The sequence below is a fragment of the Mobula birostris genome, chromosome 14, assembly GCF_030028105.1.
Source record: "Mobula birostris isolate sMobBir1 chromosome 14, sMobBir1.hap1, whole genome shotgun sequence".
In the NCBI taxonomy this organism is placed as follows: domain Eukaryota; kingdom Metazoa; phylum Chordata; class Chondrichthyes; order Myliobatiformes; family Myliobatidae; genus Mobula; species Mobula birostris.
In genome coordinates, this window is record NC_092383.1 from 87950576 (window position 1) to 87977467 (window position 26892).

The 26892-nt window shown below is 39.8% G+C and overlaps 1 protein-coding gene across 6 annotated transcripts in view; it reads left to right on the forward strand.

Moving 5' to 3' along the window:
• Positions 1 to 1838: 1838 nt before the first annotated feature.
• LOC140210063 (polymeric immunoglobulin receptor-like) overlaps positions 1839 to 26892 on the forward strand; it is a 36279-nt gene continuing 11225 nt past the window's right edge. For 2 of the 6 annotated variants that reach the window (XR_011889145.1, XM_072278836.1), the window contains exons 1-5: positions 1839 to 1938; positions 4399 to 4710; positions 8582 to 8896; positions 10790 to 10820; positions 13578 to 13685. Coding sequence is in view for 5 of the 6 variants with exons in the window: in XM_072278836.1 (XP_072134937.1) it covers positions 1899 to 1938; positions 4399 to 4710; positions 8582 to 8896; positions 10790 to 10820; positions 13578 to 13685 (806 nt within the window). In the remaining variant the exon portion in view is untranslated. Of the gene's footprint in view, positions 1939 to 4398; positions 4711 to 8581; positions 8897 to 10789; positions 10821 to 13323; positions 13481 to 13577; positions 13686 to 19420; positions 19667 to 21113; positions 21276 to 26892 lie in introns of those variants that run through there. The other 4 variants (XM_072278840.1, XM_072278838.1, XM_072278837.1 and 1 more) reach the window with 4 other exon arrangements.

The following is a 26892-nucleotide window of genomic DNA, read 5'->3' on the forward strand; positions in this document are numbered from 1 at the left end:
ATGATCTGTCTGATTTGTGGACCAACAAAAATACTTTCCTTAATTTTGGCATCAGTTATTCTGGGAAGCATCTGTCTAAAACTAAACACAAAATAATCTGCAGATGCTGGGATTGTCCTGCCATGCAGTAGCTGTGCCACCCAAGCATGCCCAAGCATGCCTGGACAAGAGAGGAAACTTTCCAGCTTACATTGTAGGCAACATTCTAATTGACTTGAATTATGAATTGAAATAATAAGCAAAAGTTTATTTAAAAATGGTGCATGATAGGGAAATTTCATGGTGATTTTCATGATCAGTAGCCCAAAATTCATAAGATACACCCAGTGTAATTGGACTGCAACTGGGATAGGTCTCCTCATCTTTGGAGCAGAGTGCAAAAGGAATGCACAAAGGATAGAAAGTGGCAGTGATGGATGTCGTAAAGCATAATAAGAAAACTTAAAGTTTTTGATGTTACCTCTGATGGAGGTAACATCAGAGGGAACTCAGACCGTTTTCATAAACTAGTAAAATTTAAAAACGCAAAGCGATTTAAAATTCTTCAGTGTACCTCTTCCTAGAGATGCTGCCTGGCCTGCTTCATTCACCAGCAACTTTTCTGTGTGTTGCGTGTAATACAATTTAACATGATATTTCAGCGATTGGTAGGCTGGCTCAGGGGAGTGGAGAACACTTGTGGATACTCGATCTATGTCTCTTATCATCATGTACACCTCTATCAAGTCACATCAACAGTAGCGTAGTCTGCAAATTTACTGATGTATGTGCCTAGCCACATACACAAGCCTAGAGAGAATAGAGCAGTGGGTCAAGCATACATCCCCCCGAAATTCATCTGTGCCGGCTGTCAACAAGAAGATGTCAGGGTTACTGATAGTTGACGACATACTGTGAGTCATATGTCCTGCTTCAGTTCCATCTTTGCAATATATCAAAGTTCAATGTAAATTTATGATCAAAGTGTGAATATGTCACCATTTCCCATCCTGAGATTCATTTTCTTGCAGGCATTTGCAGTAAATACAAAGAAACACAATAGAATCAATAAAAGACTACACACAAAGACAAACAACCAATGGGCATATAAAGACAAACTGTGCAAATAAAAAATATATAAATAAAAGAATGGATAGAGAGAGCATAGTTTGCAAAGTCCTTGAAAAATAAATAATATTGAAAGTATGGGTTGTAAAGTCCTTGAAAGTGAATCAGTAGGTTGTGGAATAGTTCAGTGTTGTGGTGAGTGAAGTTATCCACACTGGTTCAGGAGCCTGATGGTTGAGCATTCATTACTGTTCCTGAACCTGGTGGTGTGGGACCCAAGGCTACTGTACCTCCTTCCGGATAGCAGTGACTCAGATGCTGAATATTGTCCATCCTGCCACTGAAACAGTAAGGATGAAGAGAACTACAAACAAGAGAAAACATGCAGACGCTGGAAATGCAAGCAACTCACACAAAATGTTGGAGGACCTCAGCAGGCCAGGCAGCATCCATAGAAAAGAGACCCTTAATCTTGAGTCTGGATGAAGGGTCTCAGCCTGAAATATCAACTTTTTACTCTTTTCCATGGATGCTGCCTGGTCTGCTGAGTTCTTACAGCACTTTGTGTAGGGTGAAGTTAATGCTGTTTTTTTAGCAGCTCCTCTTTCCTCTGTGTGGACTTATATTCAGTTAAGAGTCATCTTCCTGTTTCCCCAAACTGGAAACTTTTAACAATATACACAGTAGCATGTGAAAAAGGACATTTGTTAATGTCCCTTTTTCTGTGTCACATTGCAAAGCTATTTGCTAATTTAAGAGGAAATGGTGTAATCCACGACATCTCTTTTAAAAAAAGAGGAAGAGCGTATTGTGGACACAGTCACTGGAAACTGAGAACCATCACTGGAACAATGCTGTTTGCTGCTCTGCTATTGCTCTCTGTCATCTCAAGTAAGACTTTCTTTTCACGTATGTTGAACTATAGCATCTAGTTACATATAACCTTAAAAATTGTTAATGCTAACCAGACACGTGATGAAACACTACCGCTGAAAATAAGCAACAGGGATCAGGAAAGGTGACAATCAATTTTACTTTTCAATACGAGGTGTAGTGAGTTGAGACAAAGTTGTGGGGGAGGATTTAGCAAAGAAATTCTATGGAGTACGTGCAGCACAGAGGGTTTGCCTTTGGCCCAATCTGTCCTCCATTGCTTTGGCGTGGTATGTCTCCCTGTGTGGGTTTCCTCCGGGTGTTCGAATTACCCCACCGTCCCACATCCCAAAGATGTACAGCATGGCAGGATAATTGTCCATGGTAAATTGTAGCTGAGTATCCAGGGGGTGTTGATGGGAGTGTGAGGAGAAGAGAAAGGGATTCATGGAAGTGAGTGTTTTATGGTCTGCACAGACTCAGTGAGCTGAAGGACCTGTTTCTATGGTTCTTGATCTACAGGTCTATGAAAATTCCACAACACACTTCACAAACAACAAAGTACTTTTGAAGTGCAAAGTTGTGCAGACAACCCAACAGTCAATTTGTGCATTGCAAACTTCCACAATAGGCAATGCACTAATGACTGTCTAGTCCTTTAAGAACTGAGGGCCATCATGTCAGAAAATGAGATTATAGACTGGGTTTGGTATGGTGGGAGGCTATTTGGACAATCTAGTCTATAGCAGCTCTTTGTAAGGACTGGTGGGGAATGAAACTGCATAGACCCATAGGGCTGAAATGGCTTCATTTTATGTTGTAATAATAATTAGCCATTGACCTGGAGAAAGGAACAGAGATTAAGTTACATGAAACGTGTTTATGGAAATACTTTGTTGAGATTCTATAAATTATCAGCATGGTAGTGTTATGGTTCGTGGAGATTTACCAGGCTCCTGCCTGGATTAGACATGTTGTACAAAGATGGGTCGAGCGAGTCACTAGACACTAGACACTAGACACTAGAATACTACAGCACAGTACAGGCCCTTCGGCCCTCGATGTTGTGCCAACCCATATATTCCTAAAAAAATTACTAAACCCACACTACCCGTAACCCTCTATTTTTCTTTCATCTATGTGCCTGTCCAAGAGGCACTTAAATACCCCTAATGTTTTAGCCTCCATCACCATCCCTGGCTTGTTATTCCAGGCACCCACAACCCTCTGTATAAAAAAACTTACCCCTGATGTCTCTGCCAAACTTCCCTCCCTTAATTTTGTACATATGCACTCTGGTGTTTGTTTATCGTGCACTGGGAAACAGGTACTGACTGTCCACCCCATCTATGCCTCTCATAATCTTGTAGACCTCTATCAAATCCTCTCTCTTCCTTTTACGCCCCAAAGAGAAAAGTCGCAGCTCTGCTAACCTTGCCTCATAAGACTTGTTTTCCAATCCAGGTAACATCCTGGTAAATCTCCTCTGCACCCTCTCCATAGCTTCCACATCCTTCCTATAATGAGGTGACCAGAAATGAACACAATACTCTAAGTGTGATCTCACTAGAGATTTGTAGAGTTGCAACATGACCTCTCTACTTTTGAACTCAGTCCCCCTATTAATGAAGCCTAGCATCTCAAAAGGCCTTCTTAACTATCCTATCAGCCTGTGCAGCGACCTTGAGGGATGTATGGATTTGAACCCCAAGGTCCCCCTTGACCCTCAAGAGTCAGGGCTCTTCGCTTTGGACTGAAGGATGATGAGAGGTGACATGATAGAGGTGTACAAGATGATAAGAGGCATTGATCAAGTGGACAGTTGCAGACTTCTTCCCAGTGCTGAATTGGCTGATACAAGGGGCAGAATTTTAAGATTATTGGTGGAAGGAATAGGGGGGCCGTCAGGGGTAGATTATTTTTAAACATAAAGTGAGTGTTGCATGGAATGCCCTGCTAGGGTTGATAGTAGAGCAGGTACATAAAAGACATTTAAGAAACTCTCAGATAGACACATTGATGATAGGGAAAACATGGAGGGCTGCGTAGGGTTAGATTGATCTTAGAGTAGATTAAAAGCTTGGCACAACATGGTGGGCCAAAGGATCTGTATGGTACTGTAGTGTTCTATGTGCGATGCAATGCTATTACAATGCTAGCAATCCAGGTTCAATTTCGCCACTGTCTCCACTGTGCTGTACTATTCTATATTCTACGTATCACTATTACAGCACTAGCGATCCAGGTTCAATTCCCAATGCTGTCGGTAAAGCATTTGTACATCGTCCTTGTGATCACTAGGTTTCCTCCACGTGCTCTGGTTTCATTCCACGTTCTAAAGACATACAAGTTCGTAGGTCAATTGATCACGTGTACAATTCGGCTGCGCGGGCTCATTGGGCCAGTAGGGCCTGTTACTGTAAATAAAACAAAATCAATCAATAAAAATTAATTTTTTTACTTTAATTTTACTGACAGAATCGTTGGCACGAGATCACACAATGGTGGTACGAGCAGGAGTGGGAGAAACAGTCACAGTGCGATGTTCACCTGTAGAGAAATGGGGAACCATAGTTTGGTGTAAAACAAACAATCAAAGGAGATGCAGTCCAGTAATGGATACGGAGAAATACAGTTACCATCCAAGAATATCAATCAGAAGACACACAAGATCTATTGTTGTAACCACAAGACAACTTATGGAGAGTGATTCAGGGATATACTGGTGTGGACGTTTAGACGGAAAATATATTGACATATCAGACATTGTAATGCTGAAGGTTACCGCAGGTAAGGCTTAGGCTTAAGTCAGGGTACCAGCTGGACTGTCGTCCCATAATGAATGCATTGATCATGATGTAACCTTCACTTCCCAAAGTGTTATCAGAGAAGACAGAAGAGACAACAGATTCCAGACACTGAAACAAGACATGAAACACGGGAAGAACTGAGGAGGCCACTTAGCAACTGTAGATGTGAAAGGTGCAAGTCAGATTGACCCTGCATCAGGAATGAGAGAGAAGTGGAAGGTTTGTTGATACAGAAATTAGTAAATTGGTTACACTGAACACAATATGCTGAAGGAACTCAGCAGCTCAGGTAGTCCAGCCTGACAGCGAAGGGGTCATTGGATAGGTTGTGCCAGTTACCGAAGAGCATGATCTCGCTCTTCCTGTGGTTCAATCTAACCCAGGATGCCAAATCAGAGCAGTTACAGATGCTGATCAATCTGCGAGCTGACTGGGGATCTAAGCAGATGATTGCAGCTTTGTCCAGTTACAGGGAGATTTTGAAATGTGTGTCCGAACTGCCTGGCAATGTCACCCCTCTTCCTGCTCTCATCCTTCCTGATGGATTTGGCACAGGGTTGTATACAGCATGTAAACAAGGGAAGAGAGAGTGGAAACAATTTCTGACTCCGGTCTTCCGTAAGACTATCAGACACAGGAGCAAAATTAGAACATTTTGCTTTTTTATATAAAGTTTGTTTTAGATGTTTAACATTTGTCTTCTACGTAGTGTGTCAGTAGAAAAGAGCAAGTTTAAATTTCCCAACATACATTCTCCCAAAAAAAATTAAATGTTACAGAGAAATTTTTGGATTTTGTTAAAGAAAGTAACATGTTAAGTATTGGGCGACTTTTCAAATAAAACTTGATTACTTTGTAGGCATATAGTCCAGTGCATGATTAAACAAAGATGACAAACAGGTGCTAATGATCAATAACATAATGAGTTGAATGAACAAAACTGATCAGCTGAAACAGCAATGGGTGTAGAAGGAATCAAACTGGGCAAAGGACAAACTAAAAGGTGAGTGTGTGGTAGATGTGGCAGTTTAAGCTTCAAATCATCAATTCTTACACCATGGCAAGAGTGAGCATAGCATCAAGACACAGTGCAATATCTTCCATCACTAAGGTTTCTCTCAAGCAGAAAGTTCATGGCAGATGGAAGTTTCAAGAAGTGTTGTCCAAGTCTTCTGAAGATGCACAAAGAAACAAGCAAGGCTGAGGACCAGAAATGAAGTGGTCAGCTACGGAATCTGAGTGCAGCAGATGTGAGATACATCAAACTGACATCCATTCAAAACTGGAAGAAGTCCAGCACTGCTATCAGCTCTAAACTTGCAGAATCAACTGGAACCCAAGTACACCCCTCTATAGTCCGGGGTAATATTGTCAGGTGGTCTTCATGGAAGAGTTGCTGCCAAAAAGCTATTCCTCCACTTTGGAAACAAAGCCAAGAGAGTCGCCCATGGACATAGAAACTCATAGACTGGGGTGCTGAACACTGGCAGCCAGTGCTCTGGACTGATGATCAAAATTTGAAACTTTTGACTCAGACAGGAGGCAGTTTGTCTGTAGAAGAGCTAGAGAATGCTACATGGATGAGTGTTTGCAGTCAACAGTGGCATGGCAGGGGTTCCCTGCAGGATTGCAGCTACATTTCTGCAAATAGATTTGATGGTCTGATCAGAATTACTGGAATCTTCAATGTTGAGAAGCACAAGCAAATTCTCATCCATCAGGGAGTTGTCTGATCAGTCCCAACATCTGCAACACGCCAATGACCCCAAACACACGGCCAAGATCATAAAGAACTTTCTCCAGCAAAAAATAAGAACAAGGAGTTCTGCAATTGATGGTATGGCCTCCAAAGAGCCATGATCTTGAGGCTGTCTGGGATTACCTGGAGAGACAGAAGCAACTGAAACAGCCAAAGTCTTTCAGAAGAACTGTAGCAAGTTCTCCAAGATCCTTGGAAGAACCCACTAATCGATTTCCTTATAAAGTTGCATGACCGTGCCTATAAGAGAACTGATGCAGCTTTAAAGGCAAGGTGTGGTCACACCAAATATTGATTTAATTTCACTTTTTGTAATTTTTTTGGTATTTATAATATTTTCATTTCATTAATTTTTTTAGTATCTTTGCTTTACAGGATTTTTTTACATGTGCCCAAGACTGTACATCATAGAGTCATAGAGAAATACAGCACAGAAACAGGTCCTTTGCTCCATCTAGATGATGACAAAACCATTTAATCTGCCTACTTCCATCAATCTGCACCGGGACCATAGCCCTCCATATCCCTACTATCCATGTACCTATTCAAACTTCTCTTTAGTATTGAAATCACCTGAACTACTTGTGCTGGCAGCTCATTCCACACTCTCATGACTCTCTGAGTGAAGAAGATTCCCCTCATGATCCCCTTAATGTTCTCACCTTTTACACTTAACCATGGTTGTAGTCCCACCCAACCTCAGTGGAAGGAGCTTGCTTGCATTTACCCCATCCATACCCCTCCTAATTTTGTGTACCCTTATCAAATCTCCTCTCAATCTTCTACATTCTTTAAAAAATACAGTGCGAACCTATTCAATCTTCCCTTATAACTCAGGTCCTCCAGACCCAGCAATATCCTTGTGAATTTTCTCTGCACTCTTTCCAACCTTGTTTACAATTTTCCTATAGGTAGATGACCAAAACTGTACACAATACTCCAAATTAGGCCTCACCAAAATCTTATACAACTTCAACATAACATCCCATGTTGGGGACTCAATACTTTGATTTCTGAAGGCCAAAGTGTCAAGAGCTTTCTTTATGGTCCTATCTGACTGTGACACCACTTTCAATGAATCATGAACTTGTATTCCCAGATCACTTTGTCCACCACACTCCTCAATACCCTACCATTCTAGATCGGTCCCAGCATGCCGAGCGATGGACCACCTTCACCAGCTTCTCACGCAGGACCTTAACAAATGCCTTACTAAAGTCCACGTAGATAACATCCGCTGACTCGTCTTCATCCACTTTCCTGTTATCTTCCTCAAAAAATTCCGTAAGATTGGTTAGACATGACCTACCACGCACTAAGCCATGCTGACTATCATTAACCAGTCCATATCTATACAAATACTTATATATCTGGTCTCTGAGAATACCTTCCAATAACTTTCCCACAACTGACGACAGGCACACCAGCCTATAATTTACAGGTTTCTGTTTAAAGCCTTTTTTAAACAGTGAAACAATATTGGCTGTCCCACAATCGTACAGTAACTCTCCTGTCACTAAAGATGTTTTAAGTATCTCTGCTGGGGCCCTTGCAATTTCTGCACTTCCCTCCCACAGGGTCTGAGGGAACACTTAGTCAGGCTGTAGAGAAAAATCCACCCTGATTTGACAAAGAGTAGCAAACACCTCCTCCTCTGTAATCTGTACAGGGTTTATGAAGCTGATACTGCTTTGCCTCACTTCTATAAACTCTATATCTGTCTCCCAAGAAAATACAGGTGCAAATACATTTAAAATCTTCCCCATCTGTTTTGGCTCCACACGTGGATTAACATTCTGGTCTTCCAGAGGACCAATTCTGTCCCTTGCAATTCTTTTACTCTTAGCATACCTGTAGATTCCCTTACGATTCTCCTTCAGCTTGTCTGCTGGAGCAATTCCATGCTTTCTTTTAGCCTTCGTAACTTTTTGCATTATCTCTTAGGCTTGGCAAGGCCTGTTCTACTGGGGTCCCTCCCATCCATGGTCAGTAGTCCTCCCACACAGCCCCAGCTAACTGTAGCACCGAAGGTTCTGTCAGCATGATTCCCACTACATTAGACCTCTCATTTCTTCCTTTTCTCATTTACCAGCAGGTTCATGGACAGCAGACAATATCACGGTGAAGGGTGTGATGCAAAATGCCACCAGCCTACACTGCCACTATGAGCAGCGATTTAAATCACACAAGAAATTCTTGTGTAAAGTAATCTCTGTAAATAGGTGCAGTGTGATAGCTAGCACTGGATACATCAGCAGAAACCCAGCAATCATCGTAAACACTTCCACTGAATTTGCTGTCACTATAAAGCAGACCAACGAAGGAGATAAAGGAGAGTACTGGTGTGGAGCAACAAACACGTTTAACTTTGAGATTGTGCAGATTAAAATGCTGGAGATTTCTGAAGGTACGAATCAACCTAAAATTTCTGTGATTTAGTGCTTACGAACATGCAAATTTTCAGTCTTTACAGACTTTCTACTCCATAGAGGGATGCCACTTTGGAACAGAGATGAGGAGGAGTTTCTTTAGCTAGTTGGAATACTTTGTCTCGGATGACTGTGGAGACCAAATCACTGGGTATATTTAAAGTGGAGGTTCTTGGTTGTCAAAGGTAATGGGGAGAAAGCAGGAGTATGGTGTTGGGAAGGGTAATAATCGTGATAGCATGTTGGAGAAGACTTGATGGGCCAAATGGTGTAATTGTGTACCTATAATCTCACTGTCTTATACTTCCTCCATTCTATTTCTACCCACCTTCCTTCTCCTCATATTCCTCGGTTTTCCCTATTTTGTGTCCAGACTGCTCACCACTTTTTGGTTGAATTCTATCTTCTTCCTCATCTTCACACACAAAATGCTGAAGGAACTCAGCAGGTCAGGCAGCAGCTGTGGACAGGAAGAAAGTGTCAACTTTTCCAGCCAAGTTGCTTCATTGGGACTGGTGAAGGGTATTAGCATGAAACATGAACTGTTTATTTCCCTCCAGAGAGGGATCCACTGAGATCCTCCAGTTTGTGTTCATTACTAATTATTTCCAGCATCTGCAGAATCTTTTTTGTCTTCTTATTGATCTTTGCTTATGAAATTCCATACTGATTATTTCACTTGCTTCTAGACTCTTGAGATTGATATTGGTTTATTATCGGTATTGGTATTGCCATGTGTGCCGAGAGACAGTGAAAAACATAGTTTATGCACGATCCAGGCAGATCATTCCAAACATAAGCACATCAAGGCTGTAAAAGAAATCAGAACATAGTATTAGTCACAAAGAAAATGTAGTCAAGACAAATTACAAGGGCCATGATGAGGTAGATTGAGAGATCAAGTGTTCATCATTTAGTGTACAGGAGGTCTGCTCAAGGGTTTGATAATAGCAGAATAAAAACTGTCCTTGAGCCTGGTAGTACATGCTCAGAACCTGTTACATCTTCTGCCTGATGGGAGAGGAGAGAAGCGAGAATGACCAGGGATGGAAGGGTCAGAGATTATGTTGGCCGCTTCGTGTCTGAAGGGCCTGTACTGTGCTGTACTGTTTGATGGTCTATGTTCGATGAACTTCATCAGTTGGGAGCAGCACAATGGTGCGACTCGTCAGCTGTGAACTCACAGCTCCATCAACCTGGATTTAATCCTGATCTCTGGTGCTTTCTGTGTGGAGCTTTCCTTGCCTTTGCCTTATTTCCTTCAATTGGTCCGGTTTCCTCCTGCATCCCAAAGCCTTAGGGGAAGGTGGAAGTTTAACTGGCCATTGTAAAATTCCCCTTGTAAGAATTTAGAATGAATTGATGGAAAAGAGAGGGTGAATTAAATAGGACCTGACTGCATGCTGAAGGGTCTGTCTCCGTATTGTATCACTCCTTGCTTCTTGATCTAGGTAAGTTGACTTAAGGAGCTAAGAAGCAGAAATAATAAGCGATTCAGAGTTTCACACCTGCTCCAGCACAAAATAATATTGCTGTTGATGTTGCGCGTTTCTGACCTGCTTTATGTGCTGCTTGTTTGCTTGTTGTGTCCTGTGTTGTTCTGCTGAACATTGGGGGTGTCATGTACTGGAGCCAGAATGTGTGGCAACACTTGTGGGCTGGCTCTCAGCACATCCTGCAGGGTGCTGCTTGTTAATGAAAACGATGCATTTCACTGTCTGTTTCGATGCACAGCACATGCAGTAAATAGATCTGAATGTTCTGCTGCTCCACCACAATGCCAACCTATAGGTTGACAAAGATTAAAGTTATTTTGTGCTGTAATTGATTATCAATTGGTTTAACGTGTTTATTTTAACATCTCACCCCAGAAACACCAGAAGATTTTAAAGACAACAAAAGGTGAGATTTCAACTGTCATCTTCAAATTAATAACTATTGACTGATTAAGATCAGTTTGATAATTCTGCTGTAATGCAAGTGTCTCTAATCGGCATCATACATTTCATTTAATTTGATTAACATAAAGGTTAGAGGAAAATAATATGTCAGTTGGGGATATCATAGTATCAGAGATTAATATGGCATGGAAACCTGCCCTTCAACTCAAATATCCCGTGCAGACTAAGATTGCTGTCTTAGCTCACCATCACAGTTATGCCACAGGACGTCAGGTGTTGGGAGCAGCACAATGGGGCAGCTGGGACGGTTGTGGACGCACAGCTCCACCAACCTGGATCTACTCCTGATCTCCGCTGCTTTCTGTGTGGAGTCTTCCTTGTCTTCACCTGATGTGCTCCGGTTGCTTCCCACATCCCGAAGACCTACGAGTTGGTGGAAGGCTGATTGGCTCTTGTAGATTTCCCCTTGTCTGAGGATGCTTATCCCCTGCTCTACTCACTTTATAATTATGAGAGCATGGCTAAGTAAGGCTCTGCTACCATTTATAAGCTTACAAACCTCACAACTGGTTGTTGGCCAGATCAGTAGTGATGACGAATTGGCTTATAGAAGGGTGACTGAAAATCTGGTTGAGTGGTGCCAGGGCAACAATCTCTCACTCAACCTCAGGAAACCAAAGAGCTGATTATCAGCAGCAGCAGGAAGAAGCCAAAAGTCTGTGAGTACTTTCAGTTGCAGATATGATGGACAAATGGCAGATGGAGTTTAACCCGGACAACTGTGAAATGTTGCACCTTGTTGGTCAAATGTAAAGGAGAGGAGTGCAGTAGCGATAGGGAATTCCATCGTCAGAGGAGCACACAGGATGTTCCGCAGACATAAAAAAGTCACCCAGATGGATTGTGCCTCCCAGTGCCAGGGTCAGGGATGTCCTGGATCAGACCCACTATATTCTAAATGGGGAAGTTGTGGTACCAATGCAATAGGGAGGAAAGGGGAGGAGGTCCTGAAGAGAGAATATAGGGGGTTACTATGCCAGTTGGGAACTCAAGACATAAAAAAGACACCCAGATGGATTCTGCATTCCTGTTGCCAGGGTCCGGGATGCCTCAGATTGGGCCCACAATATTCTAAATGGAGAGGGTGAGCCGCCAGAAGTTGTGGTACGTATCGGTACCAATGACATAGGGAGGAAAAGGGAGGAGGTCCTGTGGAGAGAATATAGGGGGTTAGGTAGACAGGTGAAAAGCATGACCTCCAGGGTAGTAATCTCTAGATTGCTGCCTGCGCCACAAGCCTGTTAGGGTAAGAATAGAAAGATTTGACAGGTGAATGAGCGGCTCAGGAAGTGGTGCAGGAGGCAGGTTTATAGATTTGTTGGAACAGTGGGATTCCTCTGAGGAACGGTATGACCTGTACAGAAAGGATTGGTTTCACCCGAACTCAGCGGGGACTAATATCCTTGCAGGCATGTTTGCTACAACTGTTGGGAAGGATTTAATCTATCTTGCCAGTGGGAATGTGAACTGGAATGATAGAGCTGAAGATGGGGCATTGGCTATACAAGTAGATGCAATGTGTAGTGAGATTTAAGGAAAAACAGACATAATGAGGGCAAAGTTGCAGTGACTCTGATGTGTTCAAGTATAACATGGGAACAAAATAGAAAAGGGTAATGAGTACAGGACCCTGAGTTGAATCCATAGTTGAAGATCATTAGGATGAAGGCCACACATGCAGGTAACATAAATGGAGTTCTGTTACTGAAACAAACCTTGAAACGTTTTGCTCGTCAATCATTTTATCAGCATTATGTCTCAAATGTTACCTTATTTATTTACTGGATTTAAGCATCAAGGACAAGGCCAGCATTTGGCACACAGCTCCTAATTTCCCATTCTGAATGAGGAGTTTGGAAGACTCACTGGTGAATGTGTCTGGCTCCAACTGGTGATCACCCTCTCAGGCCTGGAAAACTTCAATGGCTGTAGCTCACGCAGAGAGCAATCTCCCACAATAATGAAATGTTGGGCATTCCCACCATTCTGATCTGGTGATAATGACTGAACAACACTGTGTGTCCTTCAAGGGATTTGGGAGTAGCTCTGTTGTCATGCATCTACTGCCCTTGTCCCTCTAGGCCACATGGATTATATAGGAACTGCAGATGAAAGAATGAAAATGCAAACTGAAATACTGATGAACATCTGTAACTTGAATCCAATAGCATGGACTCCACTTGCAGATTTCTCTCCCCCTCTCTCCCCCCCCCCCCCACTGGTTTGGAGCATATAACATTAATTTCACACACTTTCACTGGCAGTGCGACGGTTCCAAGATGTGGACATAAGTTGGAGAATCAGCACTCAACCATCAGACTGCTCGATACTCCGTGCCACAACACTACATCACATTGAACGATGATTTCATATGTAATGGCATTTCCCAGTGTCCGTTACAGAATTCTCTGTGCGTTGTTAATTAAATTTCCTTTGTCCATCAGTGACCATGAGCTGAAAATTCACCGGGTATCGACTCTGATCCAATGGATACTCTTCAGCGGTCTGGCTCTTTCAACTGTTTCAATAAAATGCATTTCTCAATGTCACTTGCTGATAATATGCATTTTGATAAATTGCATTTAATAATATGCATTTCTCAGTGTCACCGATAATGTACACCTAGATAAAATGTAGTTCTCAGTGTCATTTATTGACTATTTTGTGTGTAACTAATGATATCTTCTTGATCTGTTAGGAACTATGAGTTGATCATTCAAAAATTTTGGACTCTGACCCGTTGGATACTCCTTGGAGCTCTATTTCTTTGCACTGTTTTGATACATTGCATGACAGCTTTCCAAAGGTAGATTTTTTTTCCAATCTTTTCACTTCCATGCCGTGTGATTCACAATTAAAAGTGGAAGCTCAATTTTAGTCCAGGTTAATTCATTCAAAATCTCTCCTAAGTGTCTGTAACTGCAAACCAATGAGTTGAGTGAAATAACAGAGGAGAAACACATGGTTAAATGGCCAAAATATGGCTGAAAGTGCCATTCGAAGGACACAAATTAGATAATATACAATTTAAGTTAACATTCCCTTGCAACGACACTTCACATATTATAAGACATAGGAGCAGAATTAGGACGTCTGGCCTATCGAGCCTGCTCAGCCGCTCAATCGTGGCTGATCAGTTTTTTCTCTCCTCCTCAAACCCAGTTCCCAACCTTCTCCCCGTAACCTTTGATGCTATGTCCAATCAAGAACCTATCAATCTCTGCCTTAAATACACCCAATGATCTGGCCTCCACAGCAGCATGTGACAACAAATTCCACAAGTTCACCTCCATCCGGCTAGAGAAATATCTCCACATCTCTGTTTTGAAAGGGCACCCCTCTATCCTGAGGCTGTGCCCACTTCTCCTAGACTCTCCCACCATGGGAAACATCCTTCCCACACCTACTCTGTAGGCTTTTCAACATTCAAAAGGTTTCAATGAGATTCCCCCCTCATCCCTCTGAATTCCAGCGAGTACAGACCCAGAGCCATCAAACGTTCCCCGTATGATAACCCTTTCATTCCTGGAAGCATCCTTGTGAACCTCCTCTGGACCCTCTCTAATGCCAGCACATTTTTTCTCGGATGAGGGGACCAGACTGTTCATAAAACTCAAGGTGCTGCCTCACCAGCGCCTTGTAAAGCTTCAGCATCACATCCTTGCTTCTGTATTCTAGACTTCTTGAAATGAACGTTAACATGGCATTTGCCTTCCTCACCACCAATTAGACCTGCAAGTTAACCCTTAGAGTGTTCTGCACAAGGACTCCCAAGTCCCTTTGCTTGCCAGATTTTTGGACTTTCTCTCCATTCAGAAAATGGTCCTTACATTTATTTCAACTACCAAAGTGCATGACCATGCATTTTCCAAACATTGTATTTCATTTGCCACTTCCTTGCCCATTCTCCTAATCTGTCTAAGTCCTTCTGCATCCTACCTGTTTCTTCAACGTTACCTGCCCCTCCACCAATCTTCATATCATCTGCAATATTCTCACCATGTTTGTAACTTTCCGGTAATACCATAGCTTCTTAACTTGGTAAGTAGCCTCATGTGTGGCACCCTGCCAAAGGCCTTCTGAAAGTCCAAACGTACAACATCCACTGCATCCCCTTTATCTATTCTACTTGTAACCTCATCAACGAATTCCAATGGGTTTGCTAGGCAAGATTTCCCTGAAGGAAACCATAAGACCATAAGATATAGGAGTAGAAATAGGCCATTCGGCCCATTGAGTCTGCTCTGCCATTCAATCATGGCCTGATCGAATTCTTCCAGTCATCCCCACTCCCCTGCCTTCACCCCATACCCACTGATGCCCTGGCTAATCAGGAACCTATCTATCTCTGCCTTAAATGCACCCAATGACTTGGACTCCACAGTCGCTCGTGGCAACAAATTCCATAGATTTATCCTCTGACTAAAGTAATTTCTCCGCATCTCTGTTCAAAGTGAACGTACTTCAATCCTGAAGTCGAGCCCGCTTGTCTTAGAATCCCCTACCATGGCAAATAACTTTGCCATATTTAATCTGTTCAGACCTTTTAACATTTGGAATGTTTCTGAGATCCCCCCCCTCATTTTCCTGAACTCCAGGGAATACAGCCCGAGAGCTGCCAGACATTGTTCACACAGTAACCCTTTCATTCCTGGAATCATTCTTGTGAATCTTCTCTGAACCCTCTCCAATGTCAGTATATCCTTTTTAAAATAAGGAGCCCAATACTCCAAGTGTGGTCTCATGAGTGCCCTATAGAACCTCAACATCATGTCCCTGCTCTTATATTCTATACCTCTAGAAATGAATGCCAACATTGCAGTTTCCTTCTTCACAACTGATACAACCTGGAGCATAACCTTTACGGTATCCTGCACAAGAACTCCCAAGTCCCTTTGCATCTCTGCATTTTGAATTCTCTCCCCATCTCAATAATAGTCTGCCCGTTTACTTCTTCCACCAAAGTGCATGACCATACACTTTCCAACATTGTATTTCATTTGCCACTTCTTTGCCCATTCCCCTAAACTATCTAAGTCTCTCTGTTTCCCCAACACTACCCACTCCTCCACCTATCTTTGTATCATCAGCAAATTTAGGCACAAATCCATTAATCCCATAGTCCAACTCATTGACATACATCGTAAAAAGCAGCAGTCCCAACAACCACCCCGTGGAACTCCACTGGTAACCGGCAGCCAGCCAGAATACGATCCCTTTATTCCCACTCTCTCTTTTCTGCCAACCACCCATGCTAGTAACTTCCCTGTAGCTCCATGGGCTCTTATCTTGCTAAGCAGCCTCATGTGCGGCACCTTGCCAAAGGCCTTCTGAAAATCCAAGTACACCACGTCTACCCTGTTTGTAATTTCCTCAAAGAATTACAGTAGGTTTGTCAAGCAGGATTTTCATTTCAGGAAACCATGCTGGCTTTGGCACATCTTGTCCTATTCCTCCAGGTACTCTGTAATCTCATCTCTAACAATTGATTCCAACAAGTTCCCAACCACTGATGTCAGGCTAACAGGTCTATAGTTTCCCTTCTGCTACCTCCCACCCTTATTAAATAGCAAAGTAATATTTGCAATTTTCCAGTTAACCAGTACAATGCCAGAATCTATTGATTTTTGAAAGATCAATTGTATCAAAAGTACCAATTGTTTGGCAACAATAAGGTATAAAGTATCTCAAAATATCATCGTTAATGCCTCTGCAATCTCTCCAGCTACTTCCTTCAGAACCCATAGGTGCATTCCATCAGGTCCAGGAGATTTATCCACCTTCAGACCATTAAGGTTCCTAAGCACCTTCTCAATCGTAATTTTCATTGCACAAACTTCACTTCCCTGACACTCTTGAATGTCTGGTATATTGCAGAGGTCTTCCACTGTGAAGTCTGATGCAAAATGCTCATTCAGTTCCTCTGCCATCTCTACATCTCTCATTACAATATCTCCAGCATCATTTTGTATTGGTCCTATATCTACCCTCGACTCTTTTACCCTTTATATACTTGAAAAAGCTTTTAGTATCTTCTTTGATAATAGTTGCCAGCTTGCTTTCATAATTCTCTCACTCTCTTGAGATCCATTACCAACCTGATTTTTCCTATCAACCTGCATGTTAAAATCTCCCATGATTACCATATCATTGCCCTATTGACTCACCTTTTCTCTTTCCTGTTGTCAGCTGTGGTCCACCTCCCAGACACGGTTGGGAGGCCTAGATACAACTGCCATCAATGTCCTTTTACCCTTGCAGTTTCTCAACTCAACCCACAAGGATTCAACACTTTCGATCCTATGACTCATCTTTATACTGATTTGATGCCATTCTTTACCAGTAGAGCCACAAAACCCCCTCTTCCCATCTTCCTATCCCTCAGATATAACATTCATCCTTCACAACCATGAACCATCCTATATACAACCATCCTTCAGCCAAGATTCAGTGATGACTATAACATCATAACTGGCAACCTTGGACATTCAGCTCCCAACTAGAGCCATCCTTCAGCCAAGATTCAGTGATGACCACAACATCATACCTGGCAATCTGTAATAGTGCAAGAAGATCATCAACCTTGCATAATTTCTCACTGCCATGCTGACTTTGTATTATTTCGTCCTGTGTCACCAAGTACTCCATCACATCATCCTTAACAATTGACTCTAACATCTTCCCAACCACTGAGGTCAGGTTAACTGGTCTATAATTTCCTTTCAGACGCCTTCCTCCTTTCTTAAAGACTGGAGTAATGTTTGCAATGTTCCTGTCCTGTGACACCATGCCAGAGTCCAATGATTTTTGAAAGATCTTTCCTAATGCCACCACAATCTCTAATGCTACCTCTTTCAGAACCCTCAGGTACAGTTCATCTGGTCTGGGTGACTTTCAATAGAATCTATTAAAAAAACTCCTGGATGGGTGCGTGGAGCTTAGAAAAATAGAGGGCTATAGGTAACCCAAGGTAATTTCTAAAGTCAGTACATCTTTGTCACAGCATTGTGGGCCGAAGGGCCTGTATTGTGCTGTAGGTTTTCTATGTTTCTATGTTTTCCATGACTTATGTGGCTTTAGGTCCTTCAGCTTTTTGAGCACCTTCTCTCTTGTAATATGAACTGCACCCATTTCTCTTCCTTCACACACTACAACATCAGGCATACCGCTAGTGACTTCCACAGTGAAGATTGGTGCAAAATACTTAGTTCATCAGCCATCTCCTTTTCCCCCTTAGTAGTTCTCCTGCCTCATTTTCTAGTGGCCCTATATCCACTCTTATTTCTCTTTTATTTTTAATATACTTGAAAAAACTTTTGCTATCCACTTTGATATTACTTCCTAGCTTGCATTCATCTTTCATCTTTACTCTTCTAATGAATTTTTAGTTGCTCTCTGTAGGGTTTTAAAATTTTCCCAATCCTCTATCTCCCCACTAATTTTTGTTTTGCTGTATGTCCTTTCTTTTGCTTTTACAATAGCTTTGACTTTCTTTGTCAGCCATGTTCTACTATTTTACCATTTGAGTATTTCTTCATTTTTGGAATATATATGTCCTGCTCCTTCCTCAGTTTTCCCTGAAGCGCACAACATTGCTTCTCTGCTGACATCTCTGCCAGCAGCTCCTTCCATTTACTTTGGCCAACTCCTCTCTCATACCACTGTAATTTCCCTTACTCCACTGAAATACTGCTACATCAAATTTTACTTTCTCTCTATCAAATTTCAAGTTGAACTCAATCATATTGTGATCATTGGTTCCTAAGTGTTCTTTTACCTTCAGCTCTCTAATCACCTCCAGTTCATTACATAATATCCAATCCAGTATAGCTGATCCCCTAAGTAGGCTCAATGACAAACTGCTCTAAAAAGCTATCTCTTAGGCATTCAACAAATTCACTCTTGAGATCCATTACCAATCTGATTTTCCCAATCGACCTGCATGTTAAAATCTCCCATGACTACCATAACATTGCCTTTTTAACTCACCTTTTCTACTTCCTGTTATAATCTGTGGTCCATCTCCCAGCCACTGTTGGGAGGCCTGTATGTAACTGCCATCACCATCCTTCTACCCTTGCAGTTTCTTAACTCAACCAATGAGGATTCAACATCTTCCGATCCAATGTCACAGCTTTATACTGATTTAATGCCGTTCTTCACTAGTACAGCCATACGACCCCCTCGGCCTACTTTCCTAACCCTCTGATATAACGTGCAACCTTGGACATTCAGCTCCCAACTACAACCGTCCTTCAGCCAAGATTCAGTGATGGCCACAACATCATAACTGGCAAACTGTAATAGAGCAACAAGATCATCAACCTTATTTCTTGTACTACGCACATTTAGATACAACACATTGAGTTCTGTATTTGCTATCCTTTCTGATTCTGTATCCCTAAGACAGATAGATACATCCGTTATTGATCCCAAAGGAAATTATAGTGTCATCATAGCATTACAAGTGCACAGATATACAAATATTAGAAGAGAAGTGAGAAAGTATGTTTAGCTTTCCAATGCCTCTTTAATTTCCAGGAACTTCAAGATGTACAAATCTCTTCACATGCACCAGGAACTTTGCAGTGCACACACATCTCCAGTTATACCCAGCGTAACTTCACCTGCTCTCGAACCTCTCCCTTAGCCCGACAGTGTACAGGTGGCAGGGTTGCATAGCAGTTAGTGCAACGTTTTACATTAACAGCGATAATCGTGCAATCAATCGTGGATCAATTCCCACTGCTGTCTTTGAAGAGATTGTACATAATCCCAGTGACTGCATTGGTTTCTGTTGTGCATTTAATATTTCAGTAATATTGTAAATGAATTGTTTGACTAAGCCTTCTTGCTTTCTTTGAATAATTAATTTAAAATAATTCATATTGTGGGTTATATGTAAAAGTACATTAATAGCATACTATACATCATCACATCACCGTGTCATACATGAGTGCCTTGCTCAGAGCAAAAACTAAGCTAAGACGTGTATTCCCAGCTCTGTGTTTCCTTTCAATTGGTTTTACGTTTTGGAATTACAAATCACAACAGTAGGTGACAAGGACATTTTATAGAGCTCAAGATGTCAACCTACCTGGTGAAGTGCAGCAAGAGGCTCAAGTTAAGAAGAACCACGTGAGATATTTGAGTTTTTGAAAAGCAGCGCAGCACGTACGTCTTCCTAAAGGGACAGACGTGGTTGAGTCAAAAGAGGCAGAAAATGGGAAAATTCAAGGGTTTAAAAATAGTGAGTACTGAGTGATAATAATCATAAGTTTTTTAAAGTGCAGAGACAACGAGCTATGCTGGAAAGATAGGCACATTCAATTGCAGAAGAAATAACTGCAATAAGTATACTGAGTGAATTGAAATACTCATTTTTGTTTTTCATTTTTAAATCTTTTTTATTGATTATTATTGAAAATCAACAACAAAGAAAAATACATCAAGATAATGAAGACAACATATCCATATGTAAAATAAGAGTTAAACTGTCAACCAAACTGAACAATCTATCAATAATAATAAAAAAAAATCAAAATGTTAAAGCTTTTTTTTGGAAAAAGGAAAGAAAGAAAAAAGAACCCCTACTAACTAAAACAAAAAAAAACCCTGATAACAAAAAAAAGGGAAGAAAACCCATATGGAGCACAAACCCGGAGCTATACGCCATACAGGCTTCCATAAAAAAAGACATCATTCTGCCAACCAATCCATGTTCCCGAGCATCAGAAAAGGACCATCTTAATTAACTCAAATCAAATGATAATAACGGGCAAAAGACCCCCACCTTTTCTCGAAGTCAATTCTAGGATCGGAAGTTCGACTTCTAATTTTTTTCCAAACTAAGACATAACATCACCTGAGAGAACCAGTGTATCAAAGTGGGAGCAGAGGCATCTTTCCATTTTAATAAAATAGTCCTTCTAGCCAATAATGTGACAAATGCAATTACGTGTTGGTCTGATGTAGAAATACTATGAATATATTGAGGAATTATACCAAACAAAACTGTTAAGTTATTAGGTTGTAAATTGATTTTTAAAGCTTTAGAAATTGTAGAAAAAATAGATTTCCAAAACTGTTTCAATACGGAACACGACCAAAACATATGTGTCAATGTAGCTATCTCAGTTTTACATCTGTCACACTGACTGTTTACATTAGGAAATGTTTTAGACAATCTATCCTTTGTCAAATAATAACGATGTACAATTTTAAATTGAATTAGAGAATGACTGGCACAAATCGAAGAAGAGTTGACCAACTTCAAAATTCGCAACCAATCCTCTGTTATCAAGATCACGTTAAGCTCTCTTTCCCAATCTTGCTTAATCTTAAGTAAAGAATAGATATCCTGTTGTAATAGTAAATTATAAATTTTCCCAATAAAACCTTTCATTAAAGGGTTCATTTTAAAAATAATGTCTAACAGGTCAGAATCTTGTATATATGGAAAATTACTTAAATATTCTTGTAAGAAATGTCTGACCTGAAGACATTACGAAAAATGTGAATATGAAAGAGAATATTTAGTTACTAATTTCTCAAAGGACATCAATCAGCCTTCTTGAAACAAATCCATGAAAGAAAAAATTCCTTTATTCCTCCAAAGAGAAAAGGTAGGATCACTAAGGGAAGGTTTAAGTAAATAGTTTCGATAAATTAAACTAAAAAGGTTAATTTTTTTTAAGATTAAAAAACTTACGAAACTGGTACCAGATTCGTAATGGCTGCTTAATCATAGGATTTATATTTAAAATAGAAATTTTGGCTAATTGTACAGGTAAAGGAGCTCCTAATAATGAAGTTAAACAAAATTGTTTCACAATTTTCAATTCCAGCTCAACCCATGGTGGTCGTTCCTTTTTATCGGTCCAGTATAACCAAGAACACGCATAACGTATATTAACCACCCAATAATACATTCTTAAATTAGACAAAGTAAGACCTCCACCCTTTTTTAATTTTCATAAATGACATATTCCAATTCTTGGTCTTTTATTATTCCAAACAAAAGATGAAATAATAGTCAACCTGATCAAAAAACTTCTGAGTTAGAAAAATAGGGATATTTTGAAATACATATAAAAATTTTGGTAAAATCATCATTTTAACTGCATGAATTTGACCAACTAATGAAAGTGTAAGTGGATTCCATCTAGAAAAAAATTGCTTCATAAAATCCACTGAGGGAACTAAATTAGCTCCATAAAGGTCTCCATAATTTTTAGTGATGATAATACCTAAATATTTAAAAGAAACCAGAACGTTAAAAGGAATCTCATCATATATAGAAGCAGAATCTTTTAAAGGAAATAATTCACTTTTATGCAGGTTTAATTTATATCCTGAAAACAATCCAAATTCATTGAATAATTTCAATAAACTAGGAATAGATTCTTCCGGATTCGAAACATAAACCAAAAGATCATCCGCATAAAGGGAAATCTTATGACTAGTCCCATTTATAGAAATTCCTTGAATATCTTTGGCTTCACGAAGTGCAATAGCCAAAGGTTCCAACATCAAATTAAATAACACAGGGCTCAACAGACATCCTTGTCTTGTACCCCGCGAAAGTCGGAAAAAGGGGGATCTACAGTTATTAGTAATAACAGTGGCAATAGGGCTTTTATATATCAATCTAATCCATTTATTAAAATTAGTACCAAAGCTAAGTTTCTCTAAAACTTTAAATAAATATTTCCATTCAACTCTATCAAATGCCACTTCAGCATCTAGAGAAACAACACACTGGGGAGTCTTAGACAAGGATGAGTATATAACATTTAACAGTCTCCGAGTGTTAGAAAAGGAATAATGGCCTTTTATAAAACCTGTTTGATCCTGAGAAATAATTTTAGCTAGTATATTCTCCATCCGATTAGCCATTATTTTGAAAGAATTTTAGTGTCCGCATTTAATAATGAAATAGGTCTATATGAAGCACAATCTGTAGGGTCTTTATCTTCCTTAAGAATTAAAGAGCTGTGTACATACATCTATTGATGCTTCTGGACACATCTTCAGTGATGTTCCTGGAATCATCGGGTGTTTCAGGTCTTTCAACATCATACAACCTCCTCCACGTGACCCAGCCGGGGCTGATCAGACCCCAGCTTGTGTCCAGATGGCTAGCTACTTATGACTCCATGGCTCCCCTCTTTTGAGCCACAGCCATCTTGAGGCCCTCTCTGCTGCATCGGTAGTACTGCGGATGGCTCTCCTCTTCCTCTCTCCCTCGATGCCCAAAATGCTGAAGGCTCTAACTAAAGAAGTTTCATAAAATGTGGAAGGTAACTCTCCCAGCAGAAAAGAAGCTTTAAGCATTTCCAACATATCAGGAGTAAGCAAATCTACAAATTTTTTTATAAAATCCTACGGAAAAACCATCCAATCCAGGAGCTTTACCAGATTGCATTGAAAGAATAGCTTTCTGAATTTCTCTTTCAGTAAAAGGACCATCAAGAATTTGCTGATCTTCAACAGATATTCTAGGAAAATCAATCTTTTGGTTTATTGTTAGAAGGGTCAGCTGGAAACTGAGATTTATACAGTTCACTATAATAGTCTTGAAAAATGTTATTAATATCTTCATAATTACAAGCTAAACTACCATCTCCCTTACGAACTTTTAAAATTTGTCGTTTAGCTTTAACTGCTTTAAGTTGAGATGCTAATAGTTTGTTACTTTTATCTCCAAACACATAAACTTGACTTTTTAATTTAAGCAAATTTCTTTCAATAGGATAAGTTAATAGTAAATTATATTGTGATTGAAGTTCAACCCTTTGTTTGAATAAATCAACATTAGGAGAAACTGGGTAAGTGTTGTCCAGGTCTTTAATTTGTCTTGAAATTCTATCTAACTCTGTTTTTGTCTGTTTCTTGAGCTTAGCCAAATAGGATATTATCTGACCTCACAAATATGCTTTAAGTGTATCCCATATAATCAATTTCGAGACATCTCCCGTATTATTAAAAAGAAAGAAATCTCTTATCTGAATCTCTATAAATTTGACAAAGTCTGAACGTTGTAATAAATTTTCTGGGAAGCGCCAAGGAAAGTTTACATTACTAACATCATTTAACTCAAAAGGTAAACTTAAAGGTTCATGACAGGACAGCAATAGCATCATATTCACTTTTCTGAACTTTAGACAAAAATCGGAAATCAGTTATAAAATAATCAATTCTCGAATATTTATTATGAACATATGAATAAAAAGAATAATCTCTATCATTAGGATGTAAATTTCTCCAGATTTCTATCAAACCATAATCAATTAAAAAGGAATTAATAAGTGTTGCTGAACAACTCGGAAGCTGCTGATTGGTTGAACTCTTGGCAATCAAAGGGTTTAAACAACAGTTGAAGTCACCTTCCATCAGCAGCATATATTCATTTAGGTCTGGTAATAAACCAAATACATTTTTTAAAAAAAGAAGGATCATCTACATTCGGTCCGTGTAGATTAATCAAGACAATCTTTCTATTACAAATTGTTCCTTTAATAATTAAAAATCTACCATTATTATCTGAGATGATGATTTCTTGAATGAATGAAATATTAGATTTAATAAAAATAGATACTCCCTTTGTTTTATTTTGACAAGTAGCATGGTATTGAAGGCCCTTCCATGTTTTCAAAAATCTATTTTGATTGCCCATTCTGATATGAGTTGCTTGAGCAAAAATTATATCGGGCTGGAATCGATTAATAATTTAAAAAGTCTTCTTTCGCTTAATAAGGTGATTCCAGCCACGTACATTCCGACTAATAACGTTTATCTGTTTAAGTACCCTTGAGTGCCATTAAACAGAACAATACACGCATACCATGGCAGGCTAATCAAAGATGGCGGTGATGAGTATAACCAAATAGAAAACACGCATGCTCCGGAACTCCATAATGGGGAAAAATACAGGAAATGTGTGAAAAAAATCCCACAATAAACCCCAAAATGCAAAAATACCCCAAACATCCCACCATCCCCGAAGATAGAAATCCAGCACAGGAGAAAAAGGCCGGAACGCATCCCCAAGAAGAAAAGCAAAAGGACGGAACTCCGCGTGCCGCACAATTTAAATAATGATTTAAAAATTTTTGCTCTCAATTCCCCCTCCCCTTACAAAGAAAATACGTAACCTTAAGATAAGAAAGCCCAGCAAAGAAGAAAAAAATGTTTATACTTAATCATTGAAAATAAACGAGGGAATGCAAAAATAGTCTCCAAAGACGTCAAAGCAATGCTATTAACCCAAACAGTATAATCTCCAAAAAGCGAAAATAACTTACTACCTTATTTAACGAAAGAACTGCAGCTAATTATCTATTCCTAAACACTCCATAATATAAGAAAAAAGTCTATATAAACTGTAAGCAAACTATCATTTAATTAATAAAGAAAAAGGAAGATAGAAACAGATAACTAGTTAACAATCTATCCGCTGTATTAATTCACTCCGTATACTAAACAGACTTCAAAAAAAAGTCATTCTTTAGTCAAACCAAGAAGATCACCTCTTCTTTCAGTAATCCATCGATCAGAGAATATCTTAAGCATACAGAAATCTTCAAAGCCTGTTTTCTTTCAGAAAATTATTCAGCAACTCTAATATCCTTCATACATCAGCCGATTCCACAACAGAGTTGACAAAATCCGATGCCGCTTGGGGATCCAAGAAGACACGAGGTGTAGAATCTTTAGGAAATAATTTTAATCTCGCCAGGTATCTCAGAGATGGAAAAAGTCTTTTTTCATAGGCTGTCTTCATGACGGATATGAATTTCATCCATTGTTCCATAACTTCCCGTGAATAATCTTCATGAAAACGGATCTCCGAACCGTTAAATTTTAAAACTTTCTGTTTTCTTGCACTTTTTATGATTTGGTCTTTAACTTTAAAGCAAAGAAAGTTAACTAAAATTGGTCAAGCTTTATCTGACGAAGTGAAAATTCTGTGAGCTCTTTCAATATCGGGAGGCTGAGGTAGAATATCCGGAAACAGAGATTGAAACAGATTGGCAAAATAATCCAATAAATTCCCCTTCTCAGCACCTTCTTTAAGACCCACAATTCTAATGTTATTTCTACACAATCTTGCGTCTAAATCGACAATTTTGTGTTGAGCCTGTTCCAAGCGGGTTGAAATAGCCACAATCTGACGTTTCCATTCTTTAAACTAAGTATTCAAGGAAACAATATTTTCCTCAATAGTCTGTAAACTCTGTCGGAACGACTTCAACTCAGAAGTGTTATTGTCCATTTTGTTGTTGAGACCCATCAATGCACTTTCCAAACGCTCAGTTCAGACAGGCATATCTTCTAATTTTTCTTTTGAAGTTTTTCCCTTTCCATTGCTGGGTTCAAAAAACTGTTTTCCACTTCTTAAAGGATACGACATAATGATCACTATTTCCCTCAAATATCCAAAAAATAAAAGTTAAACAATTCAAAGTTTAGATTGAGGAAAAGGAGGAATTAAAGGCAGCCACAAAATGTATGTATTACTCCATTGAGCTGCAGGCGGAAGTCCCGAACTACTCAATGAGAAACGCAGCCCAGTTTTAAAAGCATATTAGGTGTAAGAGCATACAGCTTGTTTAGAGGTTTTCAAGTATCATGAAAGAAATGCAGGAACATTTAGAATTGAAACCATTTTTGCTTGTAGAATACTTTATGTTACAACAATGAAATCAAAAGGAAGGGGAGTCCATTTCAGTGTACGTTGCTGAATTGAAGAGGTTTTCAGAGCATCATCAGTTCACTGGTGGGGTAAATAATCCACTGAGAAATTGTTTAGTTTGTGAAATACAACAACCAACAAACCATATTGAACTTATACGTGGTAACAGTAGGACAGCCAACATTGTGGGGATATGACCAGCTGAGACAACTGCAACTTGATTGGAGATCCACCCATCATTTGCATGCCACATCCCCTGCAATAGCGTCAACCAAAAACAAACTTTAAAAAGGGTACTGGATTGATGCCACAGCAG